Source organism: Phocoena sinus, chromosome X (genome assembly GCF_008692025.1).
Source record: "Phocoena sinus isolate mPhoSin1 chromosome X, mPhoSin1.pri, whole genome shotgun sequence".
In the NCBI taxonomy this organism is placed as follows: domain Eukaryota; kingdom Metazoa; phylum Chordata; class Mammalia; order Artiodactyla; family Phocoenidae; genus Phocoena; species Phocoena sinus.
Genome location: NC_045784.1, coordinates 93967201 through 93979922, shown reverse-complemented (window position 1 = coordinate 93979922; position 12722 = coordinate 93967201). Strand labels below are relative to the sequence as shown.

The 12722-nt window shown below is 39.0% G+C and overlaps 1 protein-coding gene across 3 annotated transcripts in view; it reads left to right on the top strand.

Annotated features, from left to right (window-relative positions):
- Nucleotides 1-12722, top strand: part of AMMECR1 (AMMECR nuclear protein 1) — a 108277-nt gene that overhangs the window by 88955 nt on the left and 6600 nt on the right. For all 3 annotated transcript variants that reach the window (XM_032619614.1, XM_032619613.1, XM_032619615.1), the window contains 2 exons: nucleotides 10971-11061; nucleotides 12444-12540. In XM_032619614.1, coding sequence (XP_032475505.1) covers nucleotides 10971-11061; nucleotides 12444-12540 — 188 coding nt within the window. The remainder of the gene's footprint in view (nucleotides 1-10970; nucleotides 11062-12443; nucleotides 12541-12722) is intronic.

Below are 12722 nucleotides of genomic sequence, written 5' to 3'. Positions count from 1 at the left end.
AAAGTAGAATTAAAGACATTTTAAAAAAAGCATATGTCAATAACATTCCACTCCTAGGTATATACCCCAAAGAAATGAAAACAGATGTTGAAACAAAAACTTATACATGAATGTTCATAACAGCACTATTCACAATAGCCAAAAGGTGGAAACAACCCAAATGTCTATCAACAGATGACTGGATAAACAAAATGCATTATAGCCATACAATTGAGTATTATTCAGCCATAAAAAGAAATGAAGTACTGATACATGCTACAATAGGAATGAGCCTTGAAAACATTATGCTAAGTGAAAAGAGCCAGACACAAAGGCCACATACTGTATGATTCTATTTATATGAAATATCCAGAGTAGGCAAATCCATAAAGATAGACAGCAGATTAGTGGTTGCCAGGGTGAAATGGGAAGTGACTGCTTAATGGGTACAGGGTTTCCATTGGGGGTGATGACAGTGTTCTGGAACTGGATAGTAGTGATGGTTGTATAACGTTGTGAATGTACTTAATGCCACTGAATTGTACACTTTAAAGTGGTTAAAATGGTAAATTTTATGTTATGTGTATTTTACCACAATAAAAAGGAACATATGCATATATATGTATGTATTTAAACCTACTGTGCATAATAATACAGTAATTCTAAGAAGAAGAAAACTTTAAAAATTCACAAAATATAAAGAAAGAAATGCAAGCCATTTGCGGTCGCACCATTCTGAGATAACCACTGTTAATAGTTTGGAATTATTTCTCTTCTTTTGCTGTGTCTTTGTATCAATAAAACTGCATATTTGTTTATGTAACTGAGATCATATTAAATTTACAGTCACTATTAAAAAGAGGACTATGGGGAAGTCTTCGTTTATGGTTTACCTTTGTATATAAGTTAATTATTTATATTGTGGATTTCCTTTATGAGGAGTCAGTCTATATTATGAAGGTATACGTTTCACTTTGAGAAATTTCACACTGCCGAATAGGTACACCTTTTCTTCCAAGAATGAACTATCCTTTTCACCATAAGTGTCTCGCTTTAACCGGAAATGCAAGGTGCTATATATGTTTATGCCAGAGGGGGAAACAGGAGATGATTACAGAATTTCAATAGAGAATTTTTAAGTCAGGGATTGGTAATGAGTATGTTTTATATGAGCAGAAGCCTCTAACGTGGGGCTTTTCTGGTGGAAGTACAGTTTGAGAGTTGACCCCCACCGGTGCAGCGTGTTCCTACAGTAGAATTCCTAATTAAAGGGACAAAAATGCCCAGATCAATGCAGGGAGAGGGCAAAGTCTAGAAGTCTCCAAGGGTAGAGTTAGGTAACTTCAGCAACAAGAAAGACATCCCTGTGGTCATGAGGATGAGGGACGTGACCAGTGGTAATAGACACCTAATTTTCAAATGACAAGTGAACTGCCACAGGGCTGGAAGTTACTCTCCATCCAAGGTTTTTAACTCAGCCTGTTTGGGAGCTGTCTTCTGGTAACATGTCTCTAATTTTATGACGGCAGTTAGTAGGAAAATAGGATCTACATCAGACTTAGAGGCTAGAATGCTTCTATCTGATAATGTGAAGAATGTTTGATAAGTGGTTTCACAAGTGGATGTAATTAATTTCAAGTCACTGTCGAATTGACAGAATGATCAGTAATGCTTCCTTCTGTTATATTTCCTCAAAGTAGTAATTATACATTTAAAATGAGTATCTGTAGGTAGCCCCTCAAGGAACCTGGGTAGTCGTTAAAAACAACAAAGCCAGCCACAAAAGGCTGTAAAGACAAATTGGAACAGCGGTCCCTCCCTTATCATTGCCCGCATCATGATCTACTTATTGCCCTGGTAGGCATGAGAAGAATGAGGAGTGATTGAACTGGGGAAAAAAAATTCATTGCTGCTAAGTAGAAATATCTACCTGCAAGACTAAAATGATTGTTAAATGAGGAAAATTGCTCCCCTAGGGAGAAATCTGAAGTGGTCTGCCTTGTGTTTGAACACAGAAACGTATCACCATTGTTCTGTGTTCTTCGATCGACAGCACTCTCTTAATTCTGAATGGCAGCATGGCTGACAGACATGGCGCTTTAGAAAGAAAGAAAAGCTCATGCAGCATGTTGGAGTCCTCTAAAATGATACAGAGCCTAGAACTTGTATAGTTACACTATTTGGGAGCCATGTTTCCTTTTAAAGATCTGAAAAGATAAAACCAATGACATCACAATCCCTGGAGCTTGACTCGTGGGATGATTCTAGATGTATCATCTACTAGCTGCTCATTTTCAGGGAGATGATATAAATGAATAAGCTTTTTGTTTGTAGAAGAACTTGTATAGCAAGTATGCTACCGGTGATCCTGTGGGGAACCGATGTAGCAATTTGCTGACAGACGTCAAAATATTTTATAAATTGTAGTCAGGCATCTTTTATCTCTGCTTTAGTGACAAGATTATTTTGAAGGTATGAGGAAGAAATATTTTTTGTATCCTGAAGTAGACCTTCAGATCATATTTCAGTAGATTACTGACATTTTCACAAACCATAAGGTACTTTTTGCTATATCTAGCTCCCCAAATCACTGAGATCTCACCTGTGTATACAGCTGTCACTTGTGGTCCTAAGGCAGACGGTTCCTTTTTAGCACCCAACACTTACGTGGAATAAACCCATGCTGGGTGGGGCTGGCCAGCATGATCCTTATGTGATGCCAAAAATCTGTCCCCAGACTATAAAGCTAGACCTCAAGCCCCTAGTCTCACTCTGTCCCTAAAGCACCCAAGCTTGCTGGACTGCTGGTACTCAGAGAGCTGCACTTCACTTTGAAAGCACACCCCTTGAATGATCACAGCTGATTTCTGACGTGGTCAGTTGCAGTTAATAATAGGGCGCTTTTGTAGCAACCTTCGTGAGTAAACAGATGAGATGAATAAATCAGCTGCCATCATTATCTCACACGTATTTTAGAAGTTCATGTTCTTTTCACCCTCTCTCCCCACTTAAAGGTTTACCTTTTTCTAGCTCCTCTTAATGTTCCACTGAAAACAGTGTTCCCATTCATACACAGATGATTAGCATGACTCACAAAGTCACCAAGTGAAATGACTTCTAGTGGTACATGTTCTGTCAACCCCCAGCCCTTGGTTATTTTTTCCCAACTGTGATATACACTATGTTTTGCTTCTCCTCTAACTGAAGATTTCTGCCTTTTTAAAAAAAAATACATAGGCTTCATGTATCCAAGAAAATGTTTTTCACAGTATTTTCTCAGGGACCTTGAGGTTGTTGTATAAGATGTCACTACCATTATGATAATTTAGTCTTTGTCCTGATGCTCTACTTCAAATGTTTTTTCAAGTGCTGTGGAACATTGGGAAAGGAATGCTTCACGCTTCCTGGCCATCTAGAAAGAATTTGCTGTGAATCAACAATTCAATGTATCAGAAGCCTAGTGAGGAAGCAAGCCGAACAAAGTAAAGTGACTTCTAGAAGGTGATTTAATGCATAAAAATTTCCATTGGCTATTGGTACTCTTAGTGAAATGGGCTGCTGTAGTCCATTCTCAGGCCTCCTCCAGTCGCTTCCTGCTTCCCTCCCAGTGTGTTGTTTGGTGGTGGGAACGTTTTCCTGCTTCTTCCCCCAAATCCATAAACTCTTCCACCCCTTTCCCTAGTAGTTGCATTCCAGTCTACTCTTTCCTGTACAGTTTGACTCTGTGTGTGTATCCCTGGCATTTGATAAAAAGAGAGTACCGAATTGTGGGAACGAGGGGACTCGGGTTCTCTTCCTAACGGCCACTACCCAGCTTGGTGACCTTTCTGGATCTCCGTTTCCTCACCAGGAAGCTGGAAAAGTTGGACTAGATAATTCCTAAGGTTTCTCTGGATGCTGACACAGTGTGACGCTGTGACTCCCGTTTTAAAAATGGCTTGTTTCGTTTTACTTCCAGGGAGTCAATCACTGCTAGCCATTTAGAAGTCATAAGAGGTCCCTAACTTTTAAAATGGCCGTTGCCAACTTAAATGTAGGCAACAAAGTGAAAGATAGTCAAGTTTTAAACATTTTACATTCTAGATTTCTTTTTCACAAAAGGATTTCCTTTAGGAAGAAAAATACTCTATTCTAAACCATATATGCTTCTATTATATTACTGCATCATCCTCTAAGTCAATATTATATGTATAAATCTAAATTAAGCAAACATATTAGGGAGTGATTATTCACTTTACAAATAGATATTTTCCTTTGCAGAAGGACACACTATAGGGTTTCTTTACTGTCCTCCTCATGACTTGAAGATTAATTCATTCACATAAGTTCAACCCATATGGAACTTTTTAGGAACAAATCTCTTTTGTAGACTGAGTGACACCGTATTGAGTCAGTACTCAATGTACAGTTGTAATGTGTGTAAGATTGTTCTCAGTTTCTTATCAGGCAAACATTATTTTTATATTGGGTACATTTGCAAGAGGTGTTTTCCCCTCAGCCTTTGAAAAGCAAACTAAATCACATCTCTAGGTTTTAAGAAAATTATTTTATTACTTTAGTTTCCTTGTCTGTAAAGTCACCCCCTTCCTCATTCCCTTTTAAAAAATGGTAGGAATGCACTTCTCTAACTTTTGACAAGAAGCAGGCTTTTTATTTAAAGGTCATCTGGGTTGCCTGAACTTTCCTTGGAAAGCTTCAGGTTGTTCAATTTTTAAGGAATGCTCATTATAATTAATCATTACAGAGAGTAGGGTTTTTTTTCCCTTAATTGCATTCTGAGCTGTCTCTTGTTCCCTGCAAAACCTTAGAGTAAGAACAGTTTCTTTCACTGCAAATGATATATAAACATGTTTGGCATCATAGCTTTTCAGAGCACCTCTTCATTAGCCATGCTTTATTTTAAAATCTTAAACTAATTCTTTCAGAGTTCATGGGGGTGATTATTAGCTAGTCCAGGTATTTTAGAGCTGCACATATATTAGTTAAAATACAAGTTTTCAGATTGTTGTTCAGTGGCCTTTGTGAAATAAATTGGCAGCTTTATGTTCCTGATAGACAAGATGTCTAAGTCTCCTACATCTCCTACATGAATCAAAATTGGCACTAATTGGTGTTTTGGTAAGCTCTGCAAAAGCCAAGAATTGGTCCACGGAGACCAAACTAATTTCTAAGCTAAAGGTGTCCGATTTGCAGGGATTTTAGAGAAGAGCAGCTTATATGTATTTTGGTCAAGGAGACCTTTGCAGTTGTTTTCACAAAATAACAACAGGGGGAAAAAAAAAAACGAACCTCAGCTGAGGTAGATGGTGAAGTGGAGTTTTTATAGTAGACTATATTAAAAGGTTACTTGTGCCCAAGTGATGGTTTTGCAGTCAATTACCCTTTTTGATTTATTTGTGTAGTATTTCTTGTGCTTTTAAGAGCTTCTCACTTGAAGGAGATTTGAAAGCAAGCACAGCTACAGGAACTGGTCAGATAATGGATAAAAACAGCCTAACAATATAGTCCTTGTTGACATCTCATTTGGTTCAAGAGAAGATTATTTTTTAAGTCACGAAGGCAAGAGTTGTCTCTAGGTGGTACTAGGATTACATGTCATCTTTATTTTCTCCTTCGTACTTTTCAAAAGGGATTTTTTTCTTTTGGTAATATACACGTACTATTTTTATAAACAAAAAAAAAATCCATGTTTATAATTTTTAAGGTTTACAAAAGTAAAAATTACTGAGAAAGAAACCCTGAATTGCAGCAACACTGTTTTTAAAATTTATTATTTGGCCAGATTCTGAAGTGTTAATTGTTAACCATTGTTAATTGTTAAGTGTTAATTGTTAATCAGATGGGCACTTTCAAAACTTCAGACTTACTTCTGAAGTTGATGGGTGGATTAAAGCGATGAGGAATCACAACTTTGAGGATTTGATGGGCAGATCTGGACAATCAATACGTAGTCGACATTATTTTTGTGTGGTCGACATTATCAGGATTGGGGGAAGTGTTTCATTAGGATCTGTGCAAATTGTCATCAGCCTTTATGATGAAAATGCTAATTTTACTTGCTCAAATAAGAACTATTCTTGGTGGAGACCCAAGTTTGGAGTATTTTCTTCTTTTATGTGGAATTTGCTTTCATTGGGAAGAGGAAGAGTCAGTCTGCAGAAGGCTGAACTGGGGATGGGGCAAAAGGTACCGTGGGGCTATGAGTGAATGAGTTGAAGGTGCTGCGTTATGGGTTTTGTGCTTTCAGGCAAAAATATCACTTGTGGCTTTGTCCTCCTACAAATATTAGAAACACCAGACTCTGGGTCAGACCCATGGGTTGTCCAATGCAGTGTTTGTTTCTGTCCGTGGTACCACCGGCTGTTTTGTGAGAGAGAGCATGTGTGTCTCCTATGATGCCAGCCTCTAGAAGTTAGGGGGTGCCCTCTCCTTAGAAACAGAGTCCTTCCATTCAATTCAATGGAACTGGCATACTGAGCCTGGCAGGTCAGTCTTACATGAATGACCAGCGACTGGCTGCTGTGTTAATTGCAAAGCCTATTTTGCCAAATGATATCAGCAACAAAGCCATGTCAGACAAACGTTTGATTCTTTGGCCTCCTGATATTTTTTATTTTATTCAAGGTGAACCCACTGAAAATCAGTGGAGTGAGCTATGGCCATAGCGTTACAGGGAAACCCAACATTTGGTTCTGAAAATGGGGACGAGTGGGACTAACTGTGACATTGCTAAAACAGGATGAACCTGAGGAAGTAAATTGGTTTTATTGGCCAGGATGTGATCAGGGGCAGATTTAGCTTTGAGGGTCAGGACCGTGTAGGTAATTGGGGACCCAAATGGTCCAAGGCTTGCGTGGAGCCTACTCCACTTCACCAGAGCACATTTTATACTCACTGATGCTTTTAGCCAGATGACTTTTTCATGTTTCAGCATATCCAGATTGTTGGCTTGCTGATTAGGCTCACAAGTAAAAGCGAGACCCTTTTGTAGTGCGGCTAGTGAATTATAGCACTAACACTTGCCTTATAGACAGGCTAGGGTGTTTTAAACTTTGTGCAATTGAGCAGAGCATAATATGGACTATGTATTATACTGAGGAGGGAGAGGGCACTTATTTTTAATGTTCCTGCATTGAGAGTCACTGCATTAGGGGGTAATAGTTTTAAATGAAGCCACATTTCTAACAAGGGACCAGATAACAAGGATAAATGAAATCTGCAGACAGTCTAGAAGCTTCATTTTAGCCATTATTTATAATCTCTTCTCCTACCAAACCTTTTTACTATGTAGCAAAATTGATTAATTTGCGTGTATCTCTTTTCCCTGTGCCCACGTGCTCTCTGATAGAGCAGTGAACAAATAGAGAGAGGGACAAGAGAGGAAAGAGGATGAGGCCGAGGCCAGGGGGAGTTGGGGATGCATAATCCCCACACTGAATAAGCAACTCCAGAATAATCAAGATATATTTTAGGGTCCTAACATTAATCTTGATATTTAATCATTCTGGGTGATGTTAAAAGCAAAAGATTGTATAATAGCATTAATAAAAATCACTTGCTTTGGAAAGGTTCGGAATAAATATGGCTTTCTTTTTAACATGAAATAGGAATCTGTTGAACTGCTCTTAATGTTCGCTCACAGCACACACAGATACAGCTCTGTTTAATTCCATATCCTCTTATCTATAAGTCCTACATTTAATTTGCTACCATTCGAGTTGATTTATAGCTTTGCTTAGCAAAAGTACAGTCTTGATTAAAAGGACATTATCACAGCTGATGGACCTTGAAAGCATTTTTCTCCCCAGACCTTCTAATAATTTTGAAAATGACCTGAAGACTCCGATAAGGCTAGATTTGCACGTCTCCAGCTTTTGCTCACCTGGCTGTACTTTGGGCAGTGGTGGCTAGGGGTGTTTGGTGACATAGTTTTCCCATATGCTAACTCCTTATCCATCCTGAGAAATGGAAAGTTACTGCGGTAGAGTTTTCTAGCAAGTTTGCCTCAAGGGATCCCAGACCCCTGGTTAGCTGATCTCTTATCTAGCTGATCATTGCAGCTAGAGCCTTTGTCTCTTGGGATGCTGCTGGCCTGAAGGATTCTCCAGTCTGTTGAAGGGAGGATTCAATTATTATACATGAGGGTTCCATTTTGGAGTTGCAGCTGTGACAGATGCCTCCCTCCAACAGTACAGAATTAGTTTTGGTGCTCATTTCGGTGGAGATGACTTAATTTGCAAAGCCAGTGATTACCACAAGTTGGCCAGATTGGGTCAGTCTCCACAGCAGGCCATTTTCCACTCTCCTGTTTTGATTGTGCAGTATGACTACTTGGTGGCGTCTGTGGTTCTGGGAGCGAGATGCTGTTACTCAACAGGTGACAAAAGGCTATATTATACTTTGATTCTGTTCAGAACGTTATTACCATTCTCCTGATTCCACTAGTTGAAAAAAAAATGAGTCACTCTGGCTTTGGCTTTATATCTCTGTGGAGTATATTTTTGACCTAAGAAATAAGTTATTTCTCACAAAGGAATCACTTGGACATCACCATACCTACAGTGCAATTTACAGGGGCTTTCGATTGTTCAGAATCGTAGGAACACAGAAAAGAATTAAAAATTGTAAATGTGGTACTAATTCAAAATGGGGGAATTTGGGTAATTTTTTTCATGTCAGATTTGATGGCGGGGCCTTCTCAAAATACAACAGTAAATCAGTTTTATCCATGAGTAATTTTTATTTTGGTCAACATGTCCTTCCAGTTTGGTCTTAACCTCTTCATATGCATATATCTTTATTAAGATATTATTTGCATACCATGCAACTGGTCTTACCTCTTTTCATTTTTAAATTACTAGGCTTCAAAATCTCTGTCATTTTTGTTGACTAGCACAGAATGCACTCCTATGAAGAAAGGATTTATGTCTAAATCACCTCCAATTTGCCTAAATCACTTTTTTCCCCCCCGATACTTAGCCACAGTTTGTCGGAGCTCGACTGATTATTAGAGGTTATCTAGTTAACCCGGAATAAAGATCACCTGGGGAGTTATTCTTTTTACAAACTATACTTGCTGAAGTAGGAAACCTGAAATTCTGATAACCTTCACAGCCCGCACCCCGACCCCATACCAATTAAACAGCACTGATTGAGTCTAACATTCTCATCTCACAGATAGGGAAACAGTCTTCCTCTCACAGTTTAGATGAGACACCTTAATAAACACCAGAACTCTTTTCAATTTTAACATGACAGATTTTTGATACATTGAGTTGAAGCTGCAGAATTCACCTCAGTGAATGATGGTAGCATAAATTATTTATGCCGTATGTTTTTAAAAACAAATTATGAAGGATCTAATATTGTTGAAGGAAAAAATTTCAAAGTCACTGATCAGAAAGTCAGTATACAGAAACTGTTGCAAATTTGTCATTGTCTCCGTAACGTGTCAGGCACTAGGGAGATTAGTAGATGTCCTTTATCCTGGAAATGCCTGATAGCTAAGCACTCATATTTCTTCTCAGCTGTCCGTAGTCATTTCCCACAGGGTATGAGAGGCCTCACTGTGTTAGTTTTTAAACAGCTGCCCTGATTGCATTTTCAGCAGAAGGATATTCATAAGAATACTGATATTAGGTAGAAGAAATAGCCACAGAGATAGGCTTTAATAAAAAAAACATCAACTGCTCATAAGGTCTGACAGACTCTAATGGATGGATGTGTGAAGACCTGGGGAAAAAATAAAATGGATTTTCCAGAGGACTTCTTATTCCCTGAAAAACTGGGAAGTTTCAGGCTAAGCGCAGAAGAAACAAAAGAAGTTTTCATGGACCCCTTTTCCTCTTCTAGACCTTTATTACCTCCATACAGATGAATGGATGTAGCCACCTGCTCTGAAAAGAAGCCCCTTTCTCTGGTAAAAATGTTTACCCTCCTGGACCTTGGACCACCTTAAACTCCACCTGGGAACCCTTGATCTAAAGCAACCATGGATTTGGGAGAGCAGAATGGAGTTGTTATACTTTTGAAATGTCACTTTTGTTATCAGTGTATATAAAGAAGATAAGAACTTTTTGTGATCTTTAGCACTATACACTATTCTGTGTGAGACATGACGGGAAAGGACAGATTCCTTTTGATTGAATGCTAATCAAAGAAAAAGTAGATTACTTTCTTAAAACATTAGCAAGAAATTGCCCACACTTACTTAGGAGACCACCTTTTTTAGGGTACCATCAAAAGTTTGTCTTTCACATAATAAAAGTTATAGTGGTCTCTGGGTTAGTATATAAGAAACTGTGTAAAAATGCCCTGCCCCAAAGTCATTCGAAATCTTTATTGCTCTCGGATTTGGCAGCGGTGTTGTAGATATACAGTGAGGGTTTGCCACCTGCGCACTCTAAGCCATAATACATTTTTTTAGAAATGCCGTAATGGGTGACGATGCAGGATCTGATCGTTAGATTTTTTTCGGTCTTATCTGTGTTTGTTTATCTACATATAATTCAAGGTTTCAAAGAGACTAGACAGTTTGGGAAGAGAGTCACCAGTCCCAGATTGATTTGAAACTCAATCTGAAATGGTGATTATCCCTGAAAGCAGGATGGTTGCTTGCTATCTCTCTGAAGTCGGTTCCCTTGGTCTAGTTCCTTATTGTCATGAGCCACAATTTGGGGGTGGGGGCAGGACTCTTGCCATCATCGATTGTCTTATTCTACACACAGCCCCAGAATGGTGGTCCTGGTTCCAAACAGAATGGCATAGCCCGGTGCATGCTGGGCACATGCAAAAATCAGTGTTTTCAAGTCTCCATGGCCATCATAATGGCCTTCAATCCTCAAAGTCAGTGTTTCGGAAAGAGAAAACAGATATGCCCTTCCAAAAGCAAGGGGAAGGGAAGAACTGCATTCTCTGAAAGTTAAATTATAACTTTTTCTTTCTGTCTCTGTAAAGAAGACTGTACTAATAAAACTGCCAATTTCTTTCAGGTGGGTGTACATGGCATTAGAATAGAATTCATCAACGAAAAAGGATCAAAACGCACCGCCACCTACCTACCGGAGGTTGCAAAGGAGCAAGGTCACTGTTGTACTTTATTTCATATGACCTAGTGAAGAATTTAAACAAATAATACATATTGAAATGCGCTATCTGACCTTGCAGTTATATCTGGTAATTGATCACTGTTAGATGATAAGAAATGACTCTTCCATCGCTGCCACTGCAATGTCTGTATGAAATCGGTGAATTACACAGAAGTTGAATCTCTGCACTGAAGTTTGGCAGCGAAAACATATAAAAGTATACTTTCAAAAAGAGCATAGATTTGTAAAAGTTGGGCTTTATTTTAGGCGATGGTTTGCTATGAATTTTAAGCGCCATTTTCCCATATTCCACTGGGCTGTAGCCTTGTGGCATAAACAAGCCTTTCGTTTGACGATCAGCCACACCGTTCATTGTCAGTATCAAATGTTTCCTTCTTAGGTGGTTGCCATTACTCCTTCTGCTGTTATTAAGATTGTAAGTGTCCCATGAAGAAAAGGAGCATTGAGAATACATGAACTATTAGTGTTTTATATGTCCCTAATCAACAAACGTTTTTCGATTTTACAGATATAGCACAAACCTTTATGAACGACCAGTGTAACACAAAATAACGTTTCACTCTGTAGTGTCTTGTCCTTTCTAGCCACTGCTAAATTATAGTTTCATGTTAGTTGAAATGAATACCTCTTCTTTATCTCATGGAGCTTTTCTTCTCATCAGAAAGCATTGGTAATTTGGTTTTCCCATATCTGTTTCATATAAATATGATCTATAACTACAAAATTTGATATCATTAACCCCCCAAATGAGAGCGCTATCTGCAGATTTATTGGGGTTGCTTTCGAAAATTTCTTAATTCTGTAGTTCCACTGACTCTGTAAAACATACATAAGAGGTCGAGGGCCTCGGGTATGAGTGTGCATCCCGTGTCAGAACCCATAAAAATGCCTTTGAACGCTGCACACAGATGCACTTGATAGCCTGCAGAAGATACGGTGAGAAATGGCGATTACCAAGAGTTAGTGTGGGAGTTCTAAGTACTACTGAGTTGGCTCAGTGAGGCTTTTCCTCCCTTTTTAAAGATGTCACCGTTAGAGGAGAGTACAATGTTTGTGGCTTGTTACTGAGACACGACCGAGCAGTTACTGCCCGCCAGCCTCTTAGGCTCCTTGCCTTCGAATGCAGTTGAGATAAAGAAGCCAGTGTTGCTAGCCAGCAGGGATAGCTAGAATTTAAGGTGTCCCGTGGTGTCCCTGCTTCTGTACAGGATGAAATCTTAGCTCTTCTGTGTGACTGTTTTTAGGACCAAAGGGGTCGGTGACAGTGATAGCTGACCTCTACAGTCATTTTGTATTTAACCAAAAGTGCTTATTACATGTGCTTGACTGGTATTTTATCTGGTCTGCTCTCCACAGGATGGGACCATATTCAGACCATAGACTCCTTACTGAGGAAAGGAGGATACAAAGCTCCGATTACTAATGAATTCAGGAAGACCATAAAACTGACCAGGTACAGAAGGCATTTCCTAGTGCAAGGCTGACCAGTACATTTTGATGCGTATACCTGTAACCTTTTGATTTCTTTGGTCTCTCTAACTATACTTGCTTCTCCTTTCTGAAACAGAGTGGAAATGAATGGCAGGGCTGTACTGAGGGTGAATACAATGAACTCCGCTTGGCAGTAAAGCCCAT